Source organism: Oncorhynchus kisutch, linkage group LG6, assembly GCF_002021735.2.
Source record: "Oncorhynchus kisutch isolate 150728-3 linkage group LG6, Okis_V2, whole genome shotgun sequence".
Lineage (NCBI taxonomy): Eukaryota > Metazoa > Chordata > Actinopteri > Salmoniformes > Salmonidae > Oncorhynchus > Oncorhynchus kisutch.
In genome coordinates this window covers 29752683-29780601 of record NC_034179.2, presented here as the reverse complement: position 1 = coordinate 29780601, position 27919 = coordinate 29752683, and the positions used below count along the sequence as shown (strand labels likewise).

The 27919-nt window shown below is 41.3% G+C and overlaps 2 protein-coding genes across 3 annotated transcripts; one reads left to right on the top strand and one right to left on the bottom strand.

The window, feature by feature from the left end:
* Positions 1 to 197: 197 nt before the first annotated feature.
* Positions 198 to 22036, top strand: si:dkey-125i10.3 (calphotin). The gene is made up of 10 exons (XM_031826562.1): positions 198 to 369; positions 12036 to 12071; positions 12220 to 12331; positions 12525 to 12665; positions 12774 to 12842; positions 15151 to 15213; positions 17650 to 19491; positions 19756 to 19818; positions 20637 to 20739; positions 20883 to 22036. The coding sequence occupies exons 2-10, from the start codon at positions 12059 to 12061 to the stop codon at positions 20979 to 20981; spliced, it is 2505 nt and encodes an 834-aa protein (XP_031682422.1). The 5' UTR covers positions 198 to 369; positions 12036 to 12058; the 3' UTR covers positions 20982 to 22036.
* LOC109892660 (myelin proteolipid protein-like) lies at positions 21440 to 27919 on the bottom strand. Of its 2 annotated transcripts, none has more exons than XM_020485358.2 (7): positions 27645 to 27919; positions 24923 to 25109; positions 24514 to 24670; positions 23957 to 24134; positions 23762 to 23835; positions 23489 to 23554; positions 21440 to 22741 (listed from the first exon to the last, which is right to left on the bottom strand). In XM_020485358.2, the coding sequence occupies exons 1-7, from the start codon at positions 27646 to 27648 to the stop codon at positions 22667 to 22669; spliced, it is 741 nt and encodes a 246-aa protein (XP_020340947.1). In that variant the 5' UTR covers positions 27649 to 27919; the 3' UTR covers positions 21440 to 22666. The 2 variants fall into 2 exon arrangements, with proteins under 2 accessions (XP_020340947.1, XP_020340946.1); XM_020485357.2 differs by lacking the exon at positions 27645 to 27919 and adding an exon at positions 25520 to 25850.

The window sequence follows — 27919 nt, the reverse complement described above, 5'->3', positions numbered from 1 at the left end:
GGAATTAGTAAGAAAAAGTGTTGCCTCATGTTATGATCTGGTTTTATCTGGTATCTCTTTGCCTCTCTAGGAATGTCTTTCAAACATACAAAGGAAGTAAAAAATGACAGTCACAATGCTCCCCTCTGCCCCACTCTGAGATCCCTGCATGGCATATTAGCATCCAGGGGTGGTACCTGTGGTGTAAGAGATGGGGGGGGGGCTATTTGTGTTGAATCACAAAAGCTATTTGTGTTGAATCTTAAGCTTGCGGTCTCAACCATCCCACAGTGAGAGGCATCTATGCCATGTGAAAGGAGGACCTGACCTTCTACAAACCCAGACCAGGTACTGCGGCACTGCTATCATCCACAGTACTGATTCCAACAGGTGAGTTCTACCTGCCTTTGATCTTTTAGACAACAATCTGAAGACTTTATAAAATACTGGGAGGGAGAGATTATGCTGCTAATTCAGACTGCTCTCACTGCAGAACATTTAAATGATTTACATATGCATACACATGATCTTTAAACTGATATTTATGTTGTTGCATTTGCATTCCTTGAGAAACACTTTCAACAGGTTTCACTACAGGTCCTTAGACTTACCTTTGTTTTGGTGCTGCTAGTCTTGACCATCTGTAGAGTGTGAATAATCCATTACTCAGTGGAGAGTGAGTATAATGTGAGTATGTGGATGCAGACATAGTTGCCCACAATGATTGGAGCGGCAAATGGAGAAGATATTTTACAACTGGTTATAGATTCATGTAAAATTTGGCAAATTTCCATTCTTTGGAGTAGATCACATGACTCTTCCAGCATCCTTGCTTTGTTGCAGTCATTGCAGATTATAATAACAATGTTGGGGGTAAATGTGTAATTATTTCATTCATTACTGGAACTGATTTTGCCAAGTGCAACTGTGCTCTCTGTTTAGCAGCAGTGTCTCTGATCAGTTTAGCAGCTGTGGGAGGGGCGGTTCGCCGGATCTTTTTTCTGCAGTTTTATTGAAGATCACTCTGCGACACACAAGCTGCAGCGTCGTTCAGCAGCAGATGACAGCCACTGTCTTGTCGTTCTCACTCACCTCTGTCATCAAATGGACTCAAGCTAGCCACATGTTCTGACTGAGCTCATACAGCGATACATTTATCTATCTTGGTTTCATACACGTCCTGACCAAACGTCCACAGCATGAAGGTAAACCGAGGGAGTTATTTCAGAACAGGGCACAATGCTTCAGGAAACAGTGCTTCGACAGTGGAAAAGTAATTCAGCTAGCAAGACATTTTTGTCATTTTCTAACAGGTGATGATCAGCAGAAATAAGGGAGTAACGTTAGTATCGCTCATAGTACTAAAGTAGATGTGAGTTTCTCTATCGAACAATCCCCATGTACACAGCTAATAGCTAGCTAACGTTAGCCAAACCAAGTTAGTTAAAGTAGCTACTGTACTTAGTGCAACCCTACCTAAGTAACAGTACAGATGAAGATAAATAATTATCTGAACTACTGTACATCTTACTGTATAAATTATTGTTAAACAATTCCAGATTGGAACTGTTACTGTTAAAGTACAAGTAATATTTTTTATTCTGGAAAAAACTGAAACAAGATCCTTTTTGAGGCAAACACACACTTTGGGGTGCTCATCTACAGCAGGAAGTGGTCCCCTGCCTGAGTGAGAAGGCAGTAGATATTATTTTCCAGTTTGGCACCACATACCTAAGTCAGGGTTCTCAACTCTGGTGTACCTAAAATGAAAACAAGTACAGAAACATACCCAATTCTGAGCATGACCTCAGGGTTGCACTATCAAAAACTGAGCCCAGAATCGACATACTTGTTGAAATCTTCAACCAGCCACACACCTCATTGTGACTGCGTGTTTGTTTTCTGGTCTATATCTGTGTGATGTGATCAAAAGGTTTATTCCAGACAAAATAAGAAAATATTTATTGTATTTTAACAGCAACAGTTCTAGACCTTTTTTTCAGCAATACTTTCTACAGTAAGATGTACAGTAGGCCTGAATCTTTCAATGTACTGTTACTTAGGGTTACACTATCAAAAGCTGAGCCTGTGTGTTCTCTTATACATCTGTGTGAAGTGATCAATCAGTTTATTCCAGTTCAGAATTAAAATGATTTATTGTATATTAACAGCAATAGTTCCAACCTAGACAGATATGTAAGAGTTTTTTTAATGGGGAAAAATAAACATGAATTGCTCTTTATATGGGTATTTCATTGTTGTTTGTTTTTGTCTATATTGCATTTGTTTTAGGCATAAGGGCAATTAAATGTACTGATATTTACATATAGTTTTCATAAGCTTGGGTCCCAGGAAAGCACAGCATTTCTAATTTGGGTCCCAGGATGTAAAACGTTAAGAACCCCTGCTCTAGAGGCCTGTAATAATTGGTATGTTCATGTACATCTGTACATATTTGTTGTTACATAATTTTGTGGGTTTTGCATATGTTGGTTAAATGTGATGCCGATCATTCCTTTAGAGTCCCAGAATGCGGTAACACCGGTTGCTAGTGAAATGTTGGCCCATAAATTGTGTGTGAAGTCATGGTAAAAAGATGGATGACTGACAGAATCAAAGCTCTAGATCTTTCCCTCAGGGCTTTCAGCTCCACTGAGTAATCTAACATCTAAAAAACCTTCCTTACCCCTGGATACTTCAACTGGTGATTATACAGGAGAAAAAAAGGAGCACTCTGTTTCTCAAGAAACAATCTGACCCTCCTCTGAGGCCTATAGTCTGTGCTAATAATAGCCTCACGGAACCCCTATCCCAATTTGTATATTTTTTTCATGAAGTTGGTTCCTTTCCTCACAGCTTTCTTTGGCGACACCACTTACGTGCTAAAGATCCTTGAGAATGTCAAATATGAGTCTAATGACATACTTACAAACATCCCCCATGCAGGAGGCCTAGAAGCCCTCTCCCACCATATACACGCCCTGAAGGTCTGCTGCCCACTACTGGATTTATTTAGACTTTAACCAAAATGGCGTTAACTATTAACTTTTTTCAATATGCGATGGGAGCGGCAATTGTGCCAAATTATGTTAATTTGTTTATAGCTTTCTGGAAAAAATGAATTAATTAGCAATGCTGTATCTAACACGTTATTTAATTATATTGTCCCGTGGCACAGATATATGGATGATATTCTGGTAGCCTGTAGGGGCACAGAGATTCACCCACCTGAGTAGATTTGTGTTGTATGCCAACTCCCCATTTTTTGTTTCCTGAAGAGCATTGCACTTCCTATTTAACCCTTATTTTACCAGGTAAGTCAACTGAACACATTCTCATTTACAGCAATGACCTGAGGAATAATACAGGGGAGAGGAGGGGGAAGAATAAGCCAATTGGATGCTGGGGGTGATTAGGTGGCCATGATGGTCAGATTGGGAATTTAGCCAGGACACCAGGGTTAACACCCCTACTCTTACGATACGTGCCATGGGATCTTTTTTAAATTGTTTTAATTAGGGGGTAGATCAGCTTTAATATTGCAGCTAGATTGTAGCATCCATCAATGTAATTGCATCATTTCCAATCCACCATATATATATATATATATATATGTACAGAACCAGTCAAAAGTTTGGACTTGCCTACTCATTCAAGGGTTTTTCTTTATTTTTTACCATTTTCTACATTGTAGAATAATATTGAAGACATCATCAAAACTATGAAAATTCCATGTGTTATATGTCGTAACCAAAAAAGTATTAAGCGAATCAAAATATATTTTATATTTGAGATTCTTCAAAGTAGCCACCCTTTGCCTTGATGACAGCTTTGCACATTCTTGGCATTCTCTTAACCAGCTTCACGAGGTAGTCACCTGGAATGCATTTCAATTAACAGGTGTGCTTTGTTAAGTTAATTTGTGGAATGTCTTTCCTTAATGCGTTTGAGCCAGTCAGTTGTGTTGTAACAAGGTCGGGTTGGTATACAGAAGATAGCCCTATTTGGTAAAAGACCAAGTCTATATTATGGCAAGAACGTCTCAAATAAGCAAAAAGAAACGACAGTCCATCATTACTTTAAGACATGCAGAGGATAAGTTCATTAGAGTTACTAGCCTCAGAAATTGAAGCCTAAATAAATGCTTCACAGAGTTCAAGAAACAGACACATCTCAGAGGAGACTGTGAATCAGGCCTTCATGGTCGAATTGCTGCAAAGAAACCACTACTAAAGGACACAAATACGAAGAAGTTACTTGCTTTGGCCAAGAAACACGAGCAATGGACATTAGACCAGTGGAAATCTGTCCTTTCGGTCTGATGAGTCCAAATTTGAGATTTTTGGTTCCAACCGCCGGGACAATGACCCAACTGGTTGTGTGTTTCGGGTCATTGTCATGCTTGAAGTCCCAGCCACGACCCATCTTCAATGCTCTTACTGAGGGAAGGAGGTTGTTGGCCAAGATCTCGTGACATAATTGTGACATAATTTATAGATCAGCAGGTAAGGGTGCTCTCGAGCGGCTAGATGTTCTTTACCATTCAGACATCAGGTTTGCCACCAATGCTCCTTATAGGACACATCACTGCACTCTATACTCCTCTGTAAACTGGTCATCTCTGTATACCCGTCGCAAGACCCACTGGTTGATGCTTATTTATAAGACCCTCTTAGGCCTCACTCCCCCCTATCTACTGCCGCCCTCATCCTTTACATACAACACCCGTTCTGCCAGTCACATTCTGTTAAAGGTCCCCAAAGCACACACATCCCTGGGTCGCTCGTCTTTTCAGTTCGCTGGAGCTAGCGACTGGAACGAGCTGCAACAAACCCTGAAACTGGACAGTTTTATCTCTTCATTCAAAGACTCAATAATGGACACTCTTACTGACAGTTGTAGCTGCTTTGTGTAATGTATTGTTATCTTTACCTTCTTGCCCTTTGTGCTGTTGTCTGTGCCCAATAATGGTTGTACCATCTTTTGTGCTGCTACCATGTTGTGTTGCTACCATGCTGTGTTGTCATGTACTGCTGCCCTGTTATGTTGTTTGTACCATGTTTTGTGCTGCTACCATGTTGTGTTGCTACCATGCTGTGTTGTCATGTATTTGCTGCCTTGCTATGTTGTTGTCTTTATGTCTCTCTTTATGTAGTGTTGTCTCTCTTGTCGTTATGTGTGGGTGTCTATGACTAGGGTGGCTGGAGTCTATGACAATTCTTAGGGCCTTCCTCTGACACCGCCTGGTAAAGAGGTCCTGGATGTCAGGAAGCTTGGCCCCATTGATGTTCTGGGCCATTCGCACTACCCTCTGTAGTGCCTTGCGGTCGAAGGCTGAGCAGTTGCCATATCATGTAGTAGCCAATAAAGTGTTCAACAAATCAAAATATATTTGAGATTCCTCAAATAGCCACCATTTGCTTTGATGACAGCTCTGCACACTCTTGGCATTCTCTCAACCAGCTTCCCCTGGAATGCTTTTCCAACAGTCTTGAAAGAGTTCCCACATATGCTGAGCACTTGTTGACTGATTTTCCTTCACTCTGCAGTCCAACTCATACCAACCCATCTCAGTTGGGTTGAGGTTGGGTGATTGTGGAGGCCAGGTCATCTGATGCAGCACTCCATCACTCTCCTTCTTGGTCAAATAGCCGTTACACAGCCTGGAGGTGTGTTGGGTCATTGTCCTATTGAAACAAATGATAGTTCCACTAAGCCCAAACCAGATGGGATAGCGTATCGCTGCAGAATGCTGTGGTAGCCATGCTGGTTAAGTGTGCCTTGAATTCTAAATACATCACAGGCAGTATCACCAGCAAAGCACCACCACACCATAACACCTCCTCCATGCTTTATGGTGGGAAATGCACATGCGGAGATCATCGGTTCACCCACGCTGCATCTCACAAAGACTTGGTGTTTTGAAAAAAATCTCAAATTTTGAGTCCAGACCAAAAGACACATTTCTACCGGTCTAATATCCATTGCTCGTGTTTCTTGGCTCAAGCAAGTCTCCTCTGAACAGTTAATGTTGAGATGTGTTTGTTACTTGAACTCTGATGTATTTATTTGGGCTGGTAAATTTTAAGAACTTATCCTCAGAGGTAACTATGGGTCTTCCATTCCTGTGGTGGTCCTCATGAGAGCCAGTTTCATCATAGCGCTTGATGGGTTTTGCGACTGCACCTGAAGAAACTTTCAAAGTTCTTGAAATTTTCTGTATTGACTGTCCTTCATGTCTTAAAGTAATGACGGACTGTCATTTCTCTTGGCTTATTTGAGCTGTTCTTGCCATAATATAGCCGTGGTCTTTTACCAAATTGCACTGTCTTCTGTATACTCCCCCTACCTTGTCACAACACAACAGATTGTTTTGGTTACTATATGATTCCTTATGTGTTTAACAGTTTTGATGTCTTCATTATTATGTAGAAAATAGTAAAAAATAAAGAAAAAAACTGGAATGAGTAGGTGTTCTATAACTTTTGACCGGTAGTGCATATATATATATAGAAATGCCATGGTGGCCGCAGTGCGGTTTAGAAACACTGCTGGTCATTACACGGGATGCCACGCCCCCAATGATGACATTATATCCATTGAACCAATTTTTTTATCAACACATTCTTCCTCACTAACACACCTGACACACATTGATTGTTGGTTAAGTTTTTGTACACATTCAGTGGCAATTTTAGCATGTAAATCTTGGTGGGGCAAACAAAAACACATTTTGTTTTAGATGCATGCCAGCAAACCCATTACACAACACCAAACCATACATTAATTGAACTATATCAGTGGCAAACGGTGCCCACAAACTGTTAGGGCATACATAACTTCTTATGGCTGCAGGGGCAGTATTGAGTAGCTTGGATGAAAGGTGCCCAGAGTAAACAGCCTGCTCCTCAGTCCCAGTTACTAATATATGCATATTATTATTAGTATTGGACAGAAAACACTCTTTCAGTTTCTACAACTGTTTGAATGATGTCTGTGAGTATAACAGAACTCATATGGCAGGCAAAAACCTGAGGAGAAATCCAAACAGGAAGTGAGAAATCTGAGGTTGGTAGGTTTTCAACACAGTTCACATTGAAATCCCCTTGATATATGAATGAAGTTGCACTTCCTAGGGCTTCCACTAGATGTCAACCGTCTATAGAAATTTGAATGCTTCTACTGTGTTGTGGGACTGAATAAGAACAGAATGAACAGGTGTCTGGCAGTCAGCCATTTTCTGGTCACGCGCATTCCACATGATAGCGACCTGCGTTCCGTTGCTCCTCAAGACCCAAAGGAATTCTCCGGTTGGAACTTTATTGAAGATATATGATAAAAACATCCTAATGATTGATTCTGTACTTAGTTTGAAATGTTTCTTCGACCTGTAATATAACTTTTTGAAGTTTTTGTCTGAAGTAACGCTCGACCAGAACGATCGTTTGGATATGTATACCAAACGCGCTAACAAAAGGAGGTATTTGGACATAAATAACTGACATTATCGAACAAAACAAACATTTATTGTTGACCTGGGATTCCTGGGAGTGCATTCTGATGAAGATCATCAAAGGTAAGGGAACATTTATCATGTAATTTCTGGTTTCTGTTGACTCCAACATGGTGGCTAATTTGACTATTGTTCTGAGCGCCATCTCAGATTACTGCATGGTTTGCTTTTTCCATAAAGTTTTTTTTGAAATCTGACACAGAGGTGGCATTAAGGAGAGGTATATCTATAATTCCATGTGTATAACTTGTATTATCATCTACATTTATGATGAGCATTTCTGTTGAATCGGTGGCTATGCAAAATCACTGGATGTTTGTGGAACTAGTGAATGTAACGCACCTATGTAAACTCAGATTTTGATATAAATATGAACTTTATCAAACAAAACATACATGTATTGTGTAACATGAAGTCCTATGAGTGTCATCTGATGAAGATCATCAAAGGTTAGTGATTCATTTTATCTCTATTTGTGCTTTTTGTGACTCCTCTCTTTGGCTGGAAAAATGGCTGTGTTTTTCTATGACTTAGCTCTTACCTAACATAATCGTTTGTGGTGCTTTCGCTGTAAAGCCTATTTGAAATCAGACACTGTGGTGGGATTAACAACAAGACTACCTTTAAAACGGTATAAGATACATGTATGTTTGAGGAATTTTAATTATGAGATTTCTGTTGTTTTGAATTTGGCGCGCTGCACTTTCATTGGCTGTTGTCATATCAACCCGTTAACGGGATTGCAGCCCAAAGAGGATAAGCAGTGTCCCAACAGCAGTCCCAACACCTTAACACTGCTACACCTGGCTATCAGCAGAGCCTTGTCTGGCAGGGAAATAGTTCATCCAGCCTCATTTACTGCCTTTAAAAAAAACATAGCTGATATGGCTAAATTTGTTATAAGGGGACGACGAGCAGATGTGAGGCAATCCTTAATTTCCATTAAGACATTAATGAGCGAGCTAGGGCGAACTTAGTCATGAGTCATCAGGCCAGGTAGTCCTGAGGCATGATCCCAGGACTCAGGTCCTCCGGGGGGGGAAGGAGAGGGTGAGAGAGAGAATTAGAGAGAGAAATTTACACAGGGCACCGGGTAAGATAGGAGAAATACTCTAGATATAACAGACTGACCCTAGCTCCCCGACACATAAACTACTGCAGCATAAATACTGGAGGCTGAGACAGGAGGGGTTGGGAGACACTGTGGCCCTGTCTGATGATACCCCCAGACAGGGCCAACCAGGCAGGATATAACCCCAGTATACAGATCTCCCTGGCATATTAAATAATTTATACAGCGGCATACAAGACAACAAGCATACCTTGTTTGTGCTGTGCTCACATGAACAGGAAGGTGGCGCAGCGATCCTTCATGGGCAAATTTTGTCATCAAAGTCTGGCATTCTCTAGATTTATGGTGCTTTCAAGACAACTGGGAACTCTGGAGAAAAAAAACAAGGTTGAATCATGACATCAGTGATCTTCAGATCGGAGCTTTAGAAAGAGGCCGGCGTTCCCGTCTTGCAATTCCGAGTTGGATGACCGTTCAAAATGTATTTTACCAGTCTGAGCTTGTTTTTATCAGAGTTCCCAGTTATCTTGAACTCACCAAAATCATATTTCCCAGTTCTGAGTTTCCTGTTGTTTGAGCAAGGCAGAAGTCATGCTAGATAGACACCATGGCGAATGTTGAATGTGTATCCTTTAAAGCTTGGAAAATAGACCCTTAAACACAGACTTGGGACCACACATCCACTCCACTGAATAGCAGGCTAGTGATTGCTTTGCAATGCTTGCAGTTAGCCACTGATTCCTTCCAAACCACTCATTGTTGAATTTGCGATTTCCAACTTGTTTATGTCCAATGGCCTATGAGCACCAATACTTTACATCTATCATTTCTCTTCATTATTTCTCTTCGTATGACAAGGATTAAAACGTATTTGCCAGTAAATTGTCGATTTCATTCATGATGATGACTGCTAGCTTGCAAGCTAAGATTTTGAAAGTATGATGTTGTCCAATCAAAGCTGCTGTAGATATAATGTGATTTGATATTTTACCTGTGCTCAATGACCTTTGTGCCTTTTTGGATGGGCACTTCTAATGTAACTCTATGGCAGCACCCAAGGGGCTTGAATTTTTTAGCTCTACCCTTAGATTTGGTGGTGTCGTAGTGGGACAGAACACTGAGCTAGTCACGGCACAACTAGAGAACATTACCAACTCTTACTCTCCGTATTTTACGCTGGCTGCCCCACCACCACAGAAAGCACTGAGCTAGGCTGGAGCTGCCTTGGTCAAGAAAGCAACAAAGAGACCAAGTGTGTATGCGGCTTTATTAACTCTATTATTTTTTAAATTGCAAACTGATACGTGACACGTAAGGATCGGACCCTTTTTTTCAATTTTTGCCTAAAATGTCATACCCAAATCTAACTGCCTGTAGCTAAGAACCTGAAGCAAGGATATGTATATTATTGATACCATTTGAAAGGAAACGCTTTGAAGTTTGTGGAAATTTGAAATGAATGTAGGAGAATATAACGCATTAGTTCTGGTAAAAAATAATGCAAAGAAAAAAAACATGTTTTTTTTGTTCCATCTTTGAAATGCCAGAGAAAGGCCATAATGTACTATTCCAGGTTAGGCACAATTTAGATTTTGGCCACTAGATGGCAGCAGTGTATGTGCAAAGTTTTAGACTGATTCAATGAACTGTTCAAAACTGGCCAAATGTGCCTAATTGGTTTATTAATACATTTTCAAGTTAACTGTGCACTCCTCAAACAATAGCATGGTATTATTTCACTATAGCTACTGTAAATTTGACCGTGCGGTTAGATTATCACGAATTTAAGCTTTCTGCCCATATCAGATATGTCTATGTCCTGGGAAATGTTCTTGTTACTTTTTTTTAAGGGGTGGATCATCTTTAATATTTCAGATTGTTGCTTCCATCAATGTAATTGTATGCATAATTTCCAATCCCCTGTATTTATACACATTTTACAGACACAATCTATTTTAAAATAGTTATATTCTGTTTGTTTTTAGTCCTTCCTCTATTTCTGATGTCCATCCAGTTTGTTCTATTTGTAACTGTGCTATTTCACAACATTTCTGAACCTATATACATTTTACAGATCTTGTATGTTTTACATTGGTTATCTTATATGGACAGTACCAAAATAAATCTATATCCACAATAAAACAAGTCCTATATCGACATAACCTGAAAGGCCGCTCAGCAAGGCAGAAGCCACTGCTCCAAATCCACCATAAAAAAAGCCAGACTACGGTTTGCAACTGCACATGGGGACAAAGATCGTACTTTTTGGAGAAATGTCCTCTGGTCTGATGAAACAAAAATAGAACTGTTTGGCCATAATGACCATCGTTATGTTAGGAGGAAAAAGGGGAGGCTTGCAAGCCGAAGAACACCCATCCCAACTGTGAAGCACGGGGGTGGCAGCATCATGTTGTGGGGGTGCTTTGCTGCAGGAGAGACTGGTACACTTCACAAAATAGATGGCATCATGAGGAGGGACAATTATGTGAACATATTGAAGCAACATCTCAAGACATCAGTCAGGAAGTTAAAGCTTGGTCGCAAATGGGTCTTCCAAATGGACAATCACCCCAAGCATACTTCCAAAGTTGTGACAAAATAGCTTAAGGACAACAATGTCAAGGTATTGGAGTGGCTATCACAAAGCCCTGACCACAACCACAATCCATAGAAAAATTGTGGGCAGAACTGAAAAAGTGTGTGTGAGCAAGGAGGCCTACAAACCTGACTCAGTTACACCAGCTCTGTCAGGAGGAATGGGCCAAAATTCACCCAACTTTTTGTGGGAAGCTTGTGGAAGGCAACCTGAAACGTTTGACCCAAGTTAAACAATTTAAAAGCAATGCTACCAAATACTAATTGAGTGTATGTAAACTTCTGACCCACTGGGAATGTGATGAAAGAAATAAAAGCTGAAATAAATAATTAATTCTACGATTATTCTGACATTTCAGATTCTTAAAATAAAGTGGTGGTTGTAACTGACCTAAGAGAGCATTTTTACTAGGATTAAATGTCAGGAATTGTGAAAAACTGAGTTTAAATGTATTTGGCTAAGGTGTATGTAAACTTCCGACTTCAACTGTAGGTGCCTCCCACTATTTTCCTTCTCAAGGCTCTGATGAAGGTGATTAAGGCCGAAACTCAAGCATATTGTTTGTTTGTCCAGTCAATAAATCTATTAGATTTACGCAGTACCAGTGTGCTCCTTTTTCTTTGTTTTCCCGGATAGTCACCAGTTGAAGTATCCTGGGGGAAGGAATATTTTTTGGATTTTCAAGTCCTTCAGTCTAGCAACTAAATTCCCCTTTTTTGTTTAAGCTGGGCTGAAGTGCCTTTGGTTATACCTTTTTCTAATGCAATATATATTTAGTACATACAGACTTCTGTTCTGTACATACTATGATCCCCACACAATTAAATCAAATTTCATATCAAATTACCCAACAACCGTGTTCTTTGTTTCAATAGGAAGCAGAGACTTGGACTGGACCATGGCCACCAAGGGTGTGTTGACCTATATAACTCTGTAACTAAACACTATATAAAACATCACTGCTCCATCATGAGCAATTGTGGTATATCAAAACACAGAATAATATAAAGTGTATGTGTAATGTGTGTGTGTGTGTGTGTGTGTGTGTGTGTGTTGTAGAAGTTAACAGAGCACAGGTGGTTAGAACCATGAAGGTGCGTACTTCCCTCAAGGGAGACGACAGCTGGATCCGTAGAGTGACAGACCCAGATGAAGAAGAGGGAAAACCACGGTAACCCATTCCAAACCAAAATCCACCCACTTGATGTTTTAGGAGACAATGGAGGCACATTTATCTTTGTCTAAGACATTAATGATTTATCTAAAGCGTTAATTGCAATTAACAATTGAGTCAGATTTTATATTTATGGCGCTAGTCTATTTGGAACTAACATTCCACAACCCCACTATTTTCTTCTCTCAAGTAAGCCAGAACTTCCGGAGAAACCCACTGGTCTCTTTTCAGCTGAATCCAGCCCTGTTACCTCTCTTGCTCCATGCAACCCCTACAGTCCTACAGTGACACCAGATGTTGACCCACTGACCCCTGAGGAAATCACCAAATGGTAAGAGGGCAATTACCTTTGACTGTGCATGCGATGAATCAGTATTGGACAGTTATTAAAGTGTAATAACATGTCATAACTTAATTACCTCTTTCTTCTCTTCTGTAGGTCATTGACATCTATCAGGGTCAGACCCCTGGCAAAGTCCTATGTCCTCTCAGCAGCTAAGAAATTTGAGTGGGTGTTTGTGTTTTAGTGTAGTGTTTAATTTTTATTTGTATGTATATTTAAACAATATATATATATTTTAGATCTACCCATAAAACTCAGTAGCTGAGTCTTTTTACTTGTAAAATATGAATAGCTTATTGTTTATCTCTTCCCAGTATCATTGTGGAATCATGTAGTAACCCAAAAAGTGTTCAACAAATCAAACCAGATGGGATGGAGGATCGCTGCAGAATGCTGTGGTAGCAATGCTGGTTAAGTGTGCCTTGAATTCTTATAACTTCTTATGGGCAGGTGGGACGGTAGCATCCCACCTGGCCACATCCGGTGAAATTGCAGTGCGCTAAATTCAAACTACAGAATTATAAATATTTAACTTTCATAAAATCACAAGTGTAATACATCAATATCAAGCTTAACTTCTTGTTAATCCAGCCTCTGTGTCAGATTTCAAAAAGGCTTTATGGCGACAGCACACCTTGCGATTATCTGAGAACAGTGCCCCGCATACAAAAGCATGAAAAACATATTTCAACCAGGCAGGTGCGCCACGAAAGTCAGAAATAGCGATATAATAAATAACTTACCTTTGATCTTCTTCTGTTGGCACTGCAAAAGGTCCCAGATACATCACAAATTGTCATTTTGTTTGATAATGTCCTTCTTTATATCCATAAAAACTCAGTTTAGCTGGCGTGCTTCAGTCAATAATCCACCCAGTTTCCCTCCATCAAAATGCATACAAAATGAATCCCAAACGCTACTAATAAACTTTTCCAAACAAGTCAAACAACATTTATAATCAAACATTAGGTACCCTAATACGTAACAAAACTATACAATTTAAGACGGAGAATCGTTATTGTCTTTACCGGAGAAAAATACCAAAGAACGCTCTCTCTTCCATGCGCTTGGAAACTGTACAGCCGAAATGGGAGCCACCTAGAAAATTCAGGCTAATTTTTCCAAAAACCAGCATGAAACTCTTTCTTTAGACTGTTGACATCTAGTGGAAGCCCTAGGAACTGCAATCTGGGAGGATTTCGCCTTATAATAAAAGTGACAGCCATTGAAAACATTGGTAGGGCGATTTTTTTTTTGGGGGGGGGGATGATTTGTCCTTTGGGTTTTGCCTGCCATATCAGTTCTGTTATACTCACAGACATCATTTTAAGTTTTAGAAACATTAGAGTGTTTTCTATCCAAATCTACCAATTATATGCATATCCTAGCTTCTGGGCCTGATTAACAGGGAGTTTACTTTGGGCACGCTTTTCATCCGGACGTGAAAATACTGCCCCCTACCCAAGAGAGGTTAATAAATCACAGACAGTGTCACTAGCAAAGCACCGCCACACCATAACACCTCCTCCATGCTTTCCGGTGGGAAATACACATGCAGAGATCATCCATTCACCCACACCGCATCTCACAAAGACACAGTGGTTAGAACCAAAACTCTCAAATTTGGACTCCAGACCAAAGGACAAAATTATACCGGTCTAATGTCCATTGCTCGTGTTTCTTGATCTAAGCAAGTCTGTTCTTCTTATTGGTGTCCTTTAGTAGTGGTTTCTTTGCAGCAATTCGACCATGAAGGCCTGATTCACACAGTCTCCTCTGAAGAGTTGATGTTGAGATGTGAAGCATTTATTTGGGCTGCAATGACTGAGGCTGGTAACTCTAATGAACTTATTCTCTGCAGCAGAGGTAACTCTTGGTCTTCTATTCCTGTGGCAGCCCTCATGATAGCCAGTTGCATCATAGCGCTTGATGGGTTTTGCGACTGCACTTGAAGAAACTTTAAAAGTTCTTGAAATTTTGCGTATTGACTGACCTTCATGTCTTAAAGTAATGATGGATTGTCGTTTATCTTTGCTTGTTTGAGCTGTTCTTGCCATAATATAGACTTGGTCTTTTACCAAATAGGGCTATCTTCTGTATACCCCCCTACCTTGTCACAACACAACTGATTGGCTCAAACGCATTAAGAAGGAAAGAAATTGCACAAATGACCTTTTAAGAAGGCACACCTGTTAATTGAAATAAATGCATTCCAGGTGACTACCTCGTGAAGCTGGTTGAGAGAATGCGAAGAGTGTTTAAGGCTGTCAAGGCAACGGGTGGCTATTTGAAGAATCAAATATAAAATATATTTTGATTTGTTTAACACTTTTTTTGATGTCTTCAATATTATTCTACAATGTAGAAAATAGTAAAAAATAAAGAAAAACCCTTGCATGAGTAGGTGTTCTAAAACTTTTGACCGGTAGTTTAGTTCCGACATGCAAGTTATGTCTTTTCTCTTACCTTTTAGATCTCTGGATTCCCCAACGAGCTCCCCACCATTCAAAATCAGCCAGTCACATTTCCCTATAAGGTAATGTTTTCCTGATAGAAAATATACTCTCTCTCGCTCTCTCTCTGAAATTGCATCCACTCCGACTGAGTATCCTTCCATCACCCTGGGACATAACATCAACTTATCTCTAGCACTTTACACTCGTACCTGTATAGAGGTCGAAAATGGTAGATTTGGACACTGATAAGTTCCTAAATTGGAAAGCAGTGGCTGTACAGTAACATACTATTCTTGACATCGGAGCCCAGGGTCTCTCATCCCTCCCGCTAATTGGGCAACTTTTGCAAATGTTTTGTCTGAGTGGGGAAAATTCTTTAATTTACGAGGACTCAATGTATTTTGAAAGATGAGACGTTGAGATAATAAATACTGCTTTGATATCATACAAGCAAGCCAAACACCCGTGAGTCCAAATGTGCACTTCACATTTCCATATGATATATGATCACTATGTTTTGACGTATAGTTACAAGGTGACATGGCATTATACCCTGGTTTGTCCTTAACAGATTGAGCCTATGTTTATTGTATTGTGAAGAAAATGTTAAGCGGACCACACATCTAAATGCACACGAGTCATGACTCCATTCTATGCGCACCAAAATTATGATCTGCTTCTCTGAATTTCCTAGTGAAAGCCTAGCACTGTAAGATTGTATTTTATCATTTAGCTAGTCATGTTGGTTAATATAACGTGCTTTAAAATTATGCCCAGGAGACAGGACGGACAGCTGATCGTCCTCGCAGTTGCAGACCACTTGTAACAACACCTGCACAGGATCGGTACATCCGAACATCACACCTGCGGGACAGGTACAGGATGGCAACAACAACTGCCCGAGTTACACCAGGAACGCACAATCCCTCCATCAGTGCTCAGACTGTCCGCAATAGGCTGAGAGATGCTGGACTGAGGGCTTGTAGGCCTGTTGTAAAGGCAGGTCCTCACCAGACATCACCGCCAACAACGTCACCTATGGGCACAAACCCACCGTCGCTGGACCAGACAGTACTGGCAAAAAGTGCTCTTCACTGACGAGTCGCGGTTTTGTCTCACCAGGGGTGATGGTTGGATTCGCGTTTATCTTTGAAGGAATGAGCGTTACACCGAGGCCTGTACTCTGGAGCGGGATCGATTTGGAGGTGGAGGGTCCGTCATGGTCTGGGGCGGTGTGTCACAGCATCATTGGACTGAGCTTGTTGTCATTGCATGCAGTCTCAACGCTGTGCATTACAGGGAAGACATCCTCCTCCCTCATGTGGTACCCTTCCTGCGGGCTCATCCTGACATTACCCTCTAGCATGACAATGCCACCAGCCAGACAGGAATGTCAGTGTTCTGCAAAGGCCAGCGAAGAGCCTGGATCTCAATCCCATTGAGCACGTCTGGGACCTGTTGAATCGGAGGGTGAGGGCTAGGGCCCCCCCCCCCCCCCCCCCCCCCCTACACACACACAGAAATGTCCGGGAACTTGCAGGCGCCTTGGTGGAAGAGTGGGGTAAAATCTCACAGCAAGAACGGGCAAATCTGGTGCAGTCCATGAGGAGGAGATGCACTGCAGTACTTAATTCAGCTGTTGGCCACACCAGATACTGACTGTTACTTTTGATTTTGAGCCCCCCTTTGTTTAGGGAAACATTATTCCATTTCTGTTAGTCACATGTCTGTGGAACTTGTTCAGTTTTTGTCTCAGTTGCTGAATGTTATGTTCATAAAAATATTTACACATGTTAAGTTTGCTGAAAATAAACACAGTTGACAGTGAGAGGATGTTTCTTTTTTTGCTGAGTTTAGTTGAAGACTCTTCTTTGAGTCATGAAAGTGCATTGAAATGACATGAACTGTGCACACTATGGAGAGGTGTGGCCACCAATTAGACCTCTCACTCAAACTCTTGTAACTGTTTTGTCTTATGTTGCACCTACCCTAAATTTCCCAATAATATTCTTGTGTTACTGAATGTATTCAGAGTATTTTCAGATTTCGTTATAATCAAATGCGGCTAAAAATACAGTAAATGTAAAATGCACATAAAATCAACAGTGTAATGTTTGGATTCAGTCTTGTGTCAGGTTAACTGTTGTGTCCTCACCTTTAGCCTAATAATCTTGCCATAATCTCCCTTTGAATTGCTACCATGGTTATGTATATAATTTCCATATTTTTCCTGTATTTTTTTCAATCTAGCACTATCCATATAGGCCATTTCCCAGGGGGGAAAGGGGTTAATGTATTCACTATGAAGTAGCCAAGCACATCCCTAGCTCCATTAAAATGAATGTTACCTTTGTTTTATGCAAGAATAGATTTTGTGCACATTTAGAATATAATTGAGGAGAAATATAGATAGCAGGTGCTGTTGTTCACCCTGACAGAAGTAGTATAATGGGTGCTTGAATCAGTTACTGCCATAAAGCGTATTTAAGTGCTAATTCTGTGTGACTGATTTACAGTAGGCCTGAAGAGTTGTCAGAAGCTGTGGAGGAGTCGAACCCACCAACAGCAGAATCAAAAGACAAATCTCTTGGGAAACCTGTGGAACAACCTGCAGTGGAGGAATCTGTAGATGCACCTGCTGACCAACCAGAGGCAGCAGAGCCCTCTGAGACAACGACTGAGGAACCTGCATCTGTGGAAGAAGCTGATGGAGAACTCATCGCAAAACTCACTGCAGAACCCACCGTGGGACCCACAGTGGAACCAGCAAGTGAAATTCAATCAGAAGAGGCTGCTGTAGAATCATTCTTAGAACCTGTAGTGAAACCTGTTGGCAGTGTTTCTGTAGAACCTGCAGTTAGGCCAGTGGCTGTGGAGGCAATTGAACTTGTAGTTGAGCCTGTGGCTACAGTTAAATCTGTAGTTGAGCCTGTGGCTGCAGTTAAACCTGTAGTTGAGCCTGTGGCTGCAGTTAAACCTGTAGTTGAGCCTGTGGCTGCAGTTAAACCTGTAGTTGAGCCTGCGGCTGCAGTTAAACCTGTAGTTGAGCCTGTGGCTGCAGTTAAACCTGTAGTTGAGCCTGTGGCTGCAGTTAAACCTGTAGTTGAGCCTGTGGCTGCAGTTAAACCTGTAGTTGAGCCTGTGGCTGCAGTTAAACCTGTAGTTGAGCCCGTGGCTACAGTTAAACCTGTAGTTGAGCCCGTGGCTGCAGTTAAACCTGTAGTTGAGCCTGTAGCTGCAGCTAAACCTGTAGTTGAGCCTGTGGCTGCAGCTAAACCTGTAGTTGAGCCTGTGGCTGCAGCTAAACCTGTAGTTGAGTCTGTGGCTGCAGTTAAACCTGTAGTTGAGCCTGTGGCTGCAGTTAAACATGTAGTTGAGCCCGTGGCTGCAGTTAAACCTGTAGTTGAGCCCGTGGCTGCAGTTAAACCTGTAGTTGAGCCCGTGGCTGCAGTTAAACCTGTAGTTGAGCCCGTGGCTGCAGTTAAACCTGTAGTTGAGCCCGTGGCTGCAGTTAAACCTGTAGTTGAGCCCGTGGCTGCAGCTAAACCTGTAGTTGAGCCCGTGGCTGCAGCTAAACCTGTAGTTGAGCCTGTGGCTGCAGCTAAACCTGTAGTTGAGCCTGTGGCTGCAGTTAAACCTGTAGTTGAGCCTGTGGCTGCAGCTAAACCTGTAGTTGAGCCTGTGGCTGCAGCTAAACCTGTAGTTGAGCCCGTGGCTGCAGTTAAACCTGTAGTTGAGCCCGTGGCTGCAGTTAAACCTGTAGTTGAGCCCGTGGCTGCAGTTAAACCTGTAGTTGAGCCCGTGGCTGCAGTTAAACCTGTAGTTGAGCCTGTGGCTGCAGTTAAACCTGCAGTTGAGCCTGTGGCTGCAGTTAAACCTGCAGTTGAGCCTGTGGCTGCAGTTAAACCTGTAGTTGAGCCCGTGGCGGCAGTTAAACCTGTAGTTGAGCCCGTGGCGGCAGTTAAACCTGTAGTTGAGCCCGTGGCGGCAGTTAAACCTGTAGTTGAGCCCGTGGCGGCAGTTAAACCTGTAGTTGAGCCTGTGGCTGCAGCTAAACCTGTAGTTGAGCCCGTGGCTGCAGTTAAACCTGTAGTTGAGCCTGTGGCTGCAGTTAAACCTGTAGTTGAGCCTGTGGCTGCAGTTAAACCTGTAGTTGAGGAGTCAACATCTGAACCCATCATTGAAGCTGAAGCTGTGGCTGAAGCAGCTGTTGAAGTTGTTCAGGAATTATCAGCTGCTATTGAACTTGAGGAGGCATTAGACGTGGAGCTACCTGCTGCTGAAGTCGTGGCAGATGATATAATAGCACCTGCATCAGAACCTACACCATCCCCTTGTGGGGGTCAGGTTCCATCACTGTGAGTATGCCCTCATATTAAGTTGTCCTAATCTTTTCCTTCTAGAGACAATACAATTATTTTAAAGTAATTTGAGCAGATAAGTTAATCAGTACAGTAAACAAGCACACATTTCAAATGTACATTTACCCTTTAATTTATTCGACACATGCATACATACATTCAATACATGCAGTAGTAATGCTGTAAGACACCCGCATGGTATGTACATTTTCTACATTTGGGCAGTGCAATTTCAGTGTCTTTGTTTCTGTACTGTTTCAGCATTCAGCAACAGGAGGATGCTGAACCACAGCATCAGATAGTCAATGACTTTCGTCACACCAAGTAAGTGTTGTCATTCTGTCCATGTTCAGACTATAGTAGGCCTAAAAGGAACACACCTTTACTATGAGTAAGGGGAAGACAGTTTTTTTTATATTACACCAATAATTACACCAGCATAATACTACACATTGCAGGATGCACATTTCTCCTCATAAAAGTACAGTGGTGTAAAGTACTTAAGTAAAAATACTTTAAAGTACCACTTAAGTGTTTTTTGGGGTATCTGTACTTAACTTTTTATATTTTTGACTACTTTTACTTTTACCTCACTACATTCGTTAAGAAAATATTTTACTTTTTACTCCATACATTTTCCCTGACACCGAAAAGTACTCGTTACATTTTCAATGCTTAGCAGGACAGGATAATAGTCCAATTCAAGCACTTATCAACCGAACATCCCTGATCATCCCTACTGCCTCTGATATGGCAGACTCACTAAACACAAATGCTTAAATTGTTTTAAAAAATCTGAGTAATGGAGTGTGCTTGTGGCTTTCTGTAAATAAAAAAAACAAGACAATGGTGCCATCTGGCTGCTTAATATAAGGATTTTGAAACGTTTTATACCTTTACTCAAGTAGAACTTTACTGGGTGACTTTTACGTGAGTCATTTTCTATTAAGGTATTTTTGCTTTTACTCAAGTATGACAGTTGGGAACTTTTTCCACCACTGTAAAAGTAAACGTATTTTTTGCCAATTATTAAAAATCGACTCTGTTTTAGCCATTATAAAGGTTACAGTGTATTTTCTATACTTAAGAAAGAGATGTTTTGACCGTACTCAATATTGATGAACTTCCCCTCTCCCCTGCAGGGATGGCAAAGCCATTTGTTCATACTGTGACAAGTCAATTGATGGAAATGTCAAGATCACAATCAATTACCCACAAATCTACAGCCACCCAGACTGTTTTAAGGTACAGCACCCCAACCCTTGTCCAGACACCTCATTGTTCAAAAAAATCTGTCAGTGAACTGAACATTATGACACTTGTTTTTTGGTGATATGTTAGTCCTCTTTCTCTCTCTCCATACTGAGGGGAATATTTCCTTTTTTCAGTGCGGATTGTGCAGTAAGGCCTTGGGGGACATGACGACCTCCATGTTCGTGCATGGGAGAGTGATCCACTGTGATGGCTGCTTTATTAAAACCATGTAGGCCCCAGGGCTTCTCATCACCTTGACACAGAGGGCACAACAGTGTCATCCCTGGAACATCCCTGTCACCAACACAACCATTTTGACAGATTACTTGCTAACACTGTTCCAGTTTTTTGTTGTAAGATGTTATAATTCCAGAGTTATCATCAATTTTCCTTCCCTGACACTGAATGCCATTATTTTGTGAATGTAAGACTTTTTTTCTGTAAACAAATCACTATTTTTTGCCCATTTATTGTGTTTTCACCATGTGGAGGGCATGTATATCTTTAATGAGAAAAAATATATAAATGATTTATGACCGTGTCCATAATTTGTCAATAATTAACATCTAATAACATTTGTCTTGCTTGTTGTTGTGCATTATATTACCCATGTGGACAACCTCACTGGAAGTTTTGTTTTACCATTTGACATTTGCATGACAATGAAATGAAATGAAGCACAATATTTTAATACCTTGGGTTCAAAGGCTTTGATACATTTTAATGGCTAATCAATTCAACACAGCATTATATACACACCCAATTCAGTAAATAGGATAGCAGGCCACTCACCAGCCAGAAATCCCCTGAAAATCAAACACTACAGTTTAAAAGCGGAGAGCATTAATACATATGGAGAATGAAAACGGAGTATCTTATTTAGCTTATACCTTTAGCACATCCATAGAATTGGGTTTCCTTGCACCCCACACACAGTAATCAGTCAAAAGGACAAACAATAGGTACTACATCAAGAGTGAATGCAAAAAAGCTGCCGTAAGTGCTTTGACACACTTAGAAAAGAGCGACTCCCACATTACACTCCCACATTTCACTTGAGTGTTGTAGAGAACTTTGGCACATTCTGCTGTTTTCTCTAGTTACAGTAATGGACAGCTCATTTACTAACACAATCTAAAGCAACAGGAGCTAGATCATGTTCACAATCTATATACATATCAGTAAGCAAGGCGACGGGTCGGTTTCTTAGTTCTGATTAGCATGGAGAGCAGCCATCTCTCCAAGTCACTCAGATTTAGAGAGCTAAATAGAGTCCACAATCTGACAATAGCGTCAGTGACACTTTTTAAAAGCTTTTTTTTTTAAATGTGTGAACCAAAATCAGAGACACTACATCCAATGTGAAAATTAGCAACAGACATCAGAGAGTCATCCTCCTGGACTGAGAACCACGGGTATAAGACTAGTGAGCAGGGGGAGGGGCTTAAAGTTATAACGACCCAACGTGGTCTCAGGGCAATCTGTATTATTCTCAACGTAAATCTTTGACACTCCATTTAGCATGATATATTACGTTACATTAGGTTATGTTATGAATGGAATAGCAGTCGTACAATATCATACAGTCATGGATTGAGCCCACCCCTCTTCTTTGACCAACCTCCCTACTTTAGTTTCTGTCTAAAGTAACTAGACCATTAGTAGGTATCATACGTCTTGGAGGTGCTCAGAAATACATAAAGTATGGCTCTGAGGCTAGGCTGAGGTGATAAACCAGATGGTCAGATGAACCATGTGTCAGTAATTGGAGCCCTCCAGGGAAGCAGCCAGCAGTAGGTAGGGGATCCAGGTTGCAGGTGTGTCTCACAGGGGATGGATGGAGTTCAGTGGTGTGATGTGTAACTGCGCCCCTCAGGCCCAGTCTATGGGGTGATGGAGACGTGAAAGGGCACAGTTTTTAACAGCGCAGCCCTTTCCTGCCCAGGAACCGCAGGACTGCATAGTTATATGTGGTGGCTACCACATACATAAACTAGAGACAAAGATGAAGAGTGGGACAAAAGAGAAACTATTTTAAAAAATGAAACAATTCCTAAATATGTTTTTGCAAAAGTGCAGCTTCATTTAGATGACACAATTATTCAGTAGCCTCACAAGCTGATCTCTCTTCGTGCACATCACTTCCATATGCCCCTACAGTTACACCTATATAACACTAAGTCTGATCTCTATTGGTGAGCTTTTCTCTTATGACCTGGCTGGTCTTGTCATCTTAATCATTGTTGAAAATCAATAAAGACTTAGCTACTGTGCTGATGGACAGTATGATACATTTTTCTATTTCTCTGTTATTATTCTTCTCTGCCAAAGAGGCTTAAATGAACCCCATACCTCTTTGGTGGTATGCCTTAAACTAAGCCAAATGGAGCTGCAAAATTCAAGTCGGTAATACTTTATAATAACTATCCTTTATAAGCCATTTATAAATGAACTAAATATTACCAAATGATGTATAAATCTTTGTAAATTATTAGTACATTATTAGTAACTGCATTAGTTAAACATCATTTTTGTAATTTTTAACTAATATAGTTACTAGTAATGTACTGATATTTAACTATTAATAATCTGCGAATAGTTTATTTATTTACTCATTTATAAATGGTTTATAAAGGATAGCTATTATAAACTGTTACCATCAAATCATACCCTGAACTTAAACCAAGAGGTTGACAGGCCCCATAGACTCATCAGTCTCTGGGTGGACGTTCTTACTCACCAGAGCCAAGAGAGCGATCCCTGCACCAGCAAAGGCAGCGATATATAGGTCATAGGTGATGAAGAACTGCAGAGACAAAACATGCAAATATGATTAAATGCATTTTAGTACACATTATAAAAAGGGGCCTCATAGAGTGCATGTACTGTACATTGAATTGCTATGCAGAATGATCATTTAGCTATGTGTTTTGTGGTTTAAAGGTTACATAATCCAGGAACATTCATTCTTTCAAAGTAGTTTTATTGACAGACAGAACTACCACCAACTCACCTCTTTTGTTTTGCAAATGGATGCCAAGGTCATTCCACAAGCCTTCCCTGGCATTGCATTCCAGGGCAGCAGTCCTAAAGCGAAGCTTGTCTCATTAATGTGAAATGAAGTACAGTACATTTCAAATGTAAAAAATGTATTAAAAAGAAAATAACATAAGGTGGCCCGGCTGGGCCCATCATAAGCTAAACGTACCATACTGCCGGGCATCCATGCAGATCCAGCCATGCTGGTTGATGCTGGGTGTCGTCTCAGCCAGGATGTTGATGGTGTGGCAGGTCTGTGCCATGTTGAAGAAGAAGAAGACGGGTATGGCTGTAAAGGCAAACACCGCCAGCCAGATCACTGCCAGGACGTATGTCACAATGATGAACTGTGTAGCAGGAAGCAGAGTAGGAGGTCACAGGAAGTTATTGGTCAAATTCCAGGGAATCAGGATATGACACAACATGTCCCATGAGGCCTTATTACTGCAGTAATACCCCACCACAGAGGGTAAATACTCTAACATGAGCCTAATATCCCCAGAGCATAATATATGAGGGATTCATGGATAATTAACTGATGATTAATTAACTACTCTATGAATTGTTTATGGATTGTTTTTCAACCTCTATTGCAGTGGGTGGGTTACAAGCTAGAGTACAGTAGGCTATAGTGTCAATATTATTTTAGCAACCTAAGAGCGAGGTGACGTCATTCCCTCCTCCCCCCTGCCCCCTCACCTCTCTCTCTCCCACTCCCCTACTCACCGTCAGACTAAGGCAGCGGCCACATCTGGTGCTCCGGAACTCTCCGAAGGTCTGCTTGACGGCACTGGTGGTGTAGAATCCCTCAGCCAGCAGCAGGATGCAGTAAAGGAAGAAGAAAGAGGCCAGGCCATAGATCACGTACTGGAAGTACTTGATACTGGGAGACAAGGACAGGTCATAATAAGGAGAGGTCATATATAAACATTTGCTGTTGAGAGGTGGCTGCTCTCAACCTACCTAAAGGAAGGGGTACTACTACTAACTTCTACTACTACTACTACTACTACTACTACTACTACTGTAAGAGTCTTTACATTTATGTTGCTTGATTTCCACAACCTATCTACAAATACAAACACTTACTAGGAAGAAAATTCTACTCATCAATTAAAAGGACCACTCAACTCACAACGAGGCCAGGACAACATAGTCTTGTATGTTACGAGCGAAGTAAGTCTCGGCGAGAACCTCTGTGTTGGCCAGTGCCTCGTGCCCACAGCCACAGAACAGTGCCATGCCGGTGAAGCAGAGCAGAGTGGCCACCAGGGACGGGTAGGGCACTGCCCCCAGGCAGCGGATACAGCAATCATAACAACCTGGTGAGGGGGCATAATACATCAACACACAGGCGGCACACACCGCACACACCAACACACAGCACATCTACGCCACAGTCCAGACACCTGTCAGTCACCCTACTTGGGGAGCTGTTGAATAGAAAGACCCCACTGTTTCTGCTGAAAATCCATCAACATCCACCAACAACTTCCATCAACAGGCATGAAAGCAACAGAAACATTTTAGCGAAACACAACAGCGAAACCAAGTGCAGCAGAGCAGCGTATCCAACCAAGTAACGTTAAAGCGCCCATACAAAACCAGCCACCAATGACTTCACAGCACTCTCATACACTTCCTCCAATGTAAGCTGTGCTGGGGAAGCAGATAGGAAATATCCAGACTGTTAATGGCTGTATTGGTATAGGAATCAGAGAGAGAGATGCACCTAGGGCTTTGCAAAGCCAAGGCTGTCTGACCGGAAACATTTGCTGCTTTCGATCTTGTGCTCCTCAACAACAAGCAAAGAGTTTATGAACCAGTGATGCTAAAGGCTCTTCTGCAGGATATTGCAACTAAAGAACAGCTCTCTGCACTGGTTTCATCCGTGTGTAAAAGCTCCTCAGCTCCTGCCAACAGCTTACAGTTCAGCCCCTCTTCTCTCCAGAGTCCAACCCTCTTTCACCACCACCCGCCACCACAGGCGTCACCAAGAGAGGAGAGAGAGAAGAGGGCACTGAGGGATGGGCTCCAGGGGCTTAGAGAGAGAGCCTGTCTTTGTGGCGGGATACACAGTGCCCTTTGTCTTAGCTAGGAGTGGAGGAGAACAAAGGCCAGCGATGTCAAACAAACAAAGACCACACTAGCACCACCTCACACACACAAAACAAGCACGCACACACACGCACACACACACACACACACACACACACACACACACACACACACACACACACACACACACACACACACACACACACACACACACACACACACACACACACACACACACACACACACACACACACACACACACACACACACACAAACCAACAATCTAATAAACAAGCCATTTGGTGCCTGGGCAGGTGGGGCGAAGGTCAGGGGAGTATCTCCACCACCAGGATTCTCACAGTACCGATGGCAACGTCAGTGCTACTCACCCAGTCCAGCCCACAGCTACAGCTGGCTGGGACTGGTACTATGGCAGCGAATAAGTGTCAATGTCAGCAGGGGGTGGGGACTGCGGTTCAAGTGTTCAAGGGTGGGAGGAAGCACAAACTGAAATATCTTCACAACAACAACCAAGTGGCTCATCAAAGTTGTATGATCAACAAACCCCATTCGGGAATGGCAAACACTGTCATGATCATACATAATAAATGACTGAGCAACTGTTGCACACTGACTAAATGTTCCTGTAATATTATGGTTTCTGTGATTTTAGTTGGTAGGAAGGAACAAAATATATTAATGAAATATACTGCCATTTAAATAAAAACAGCAACAGCTGTAAAGTTGTTTCAGTCCCTGGAAATTACATCAGCTGCAGACGCCCCCTCTTCAGCTGTGCTTTGAAACGCCACGATAACCTATTAATAAAATCACAGCACAGATACCACTGAAGGATCATACCAAACTAAGTCCTTAAATCATGCTAAATCTGAATCAACTGTAGTGCAGAGTAACTATTTTGTTTGAAGAAATAGTAGTGAAGGAGGAATAGTTGGTCGACTGACTCCAGAGTCAGATCTATCGCGTGAATCAAAGGACTCCATGCAAATTTGCTAATTATGCCCTGGACAAGACTGGAAGTGTGAGAGCCTTTGACGTGATCGACCTTGCATGACCTCTCCCTGACAGCAGCCTATCTCTGGTCCTCTGTCTCTCTGAACCCAATGAGTTCAATCCACCTTTTAGAAAATATTTTACAGATATTAGCTGTGTGAGAGCTGGTTCGATTTGAATTTTAATCTCATTGATTAGATGATGATCCTGAATGTATTTGAAGTTTAATCTCATTGATTAGATGATGATCCTGAATGTATTTGAAGTTTAATCTCATTGATTAGATGATGATCCTGAATGTATTTGAAGTTTAATCTCATTGATTAGATGATGATCCTGAATGTATTTGAATCTCATGTTTTGTTTTCAAGGAATTGCAATCAATGTTTTGAGTAATGAGTTTCAATAAGCTTAGCTTATCTCAAATGTTCCAAATTGACTATTTAGTCTACAATATTACCTACGTGCAACCTGGAATAATATTTGAGCAATCCTGCCTATGTTTCTAATTTTGCAATATTACCAATGTTGTGTTATGAATAACCCATGAGGTACCCACAAGTGGACATTATAATCTTATCAGACAATCATACAATCAACTTGCAATAAAACCAGCAATTATCACAATATTAATCAAGCCTTCATATTGTTCTCAAGTGAAGCAACAATTATATTTTCTAAAATATATATATATATATTTCAAAAGTAGATTAATTATATTCCACAGACTTTTACTATTAAGATAGTCATAGAAAATATAAAAAACTCATTAGATAACCACTTACCCATGTTCAGAAAGAGGTATGGGGTTATTGAGGTTTAGCTTGGCGGCTTTGTGACTGTGATTTGAGAAGTTATTCCCCACCACTCCTATATGAATCTGACTCACGCTTTTGTCTGACCAACAATAGACAGACCCTCAGCTCCCAGATACCAGCAGATCTTAAAGACACAAAGTCCCTTTTCAGCCACTGTCCATCACTAATGCAGCCCTGGGTTCAACATTAAGGACAGTGCAGGGGTCAAAGACCCGTAGACCCTTGCTTTTCAGTCACTCTCA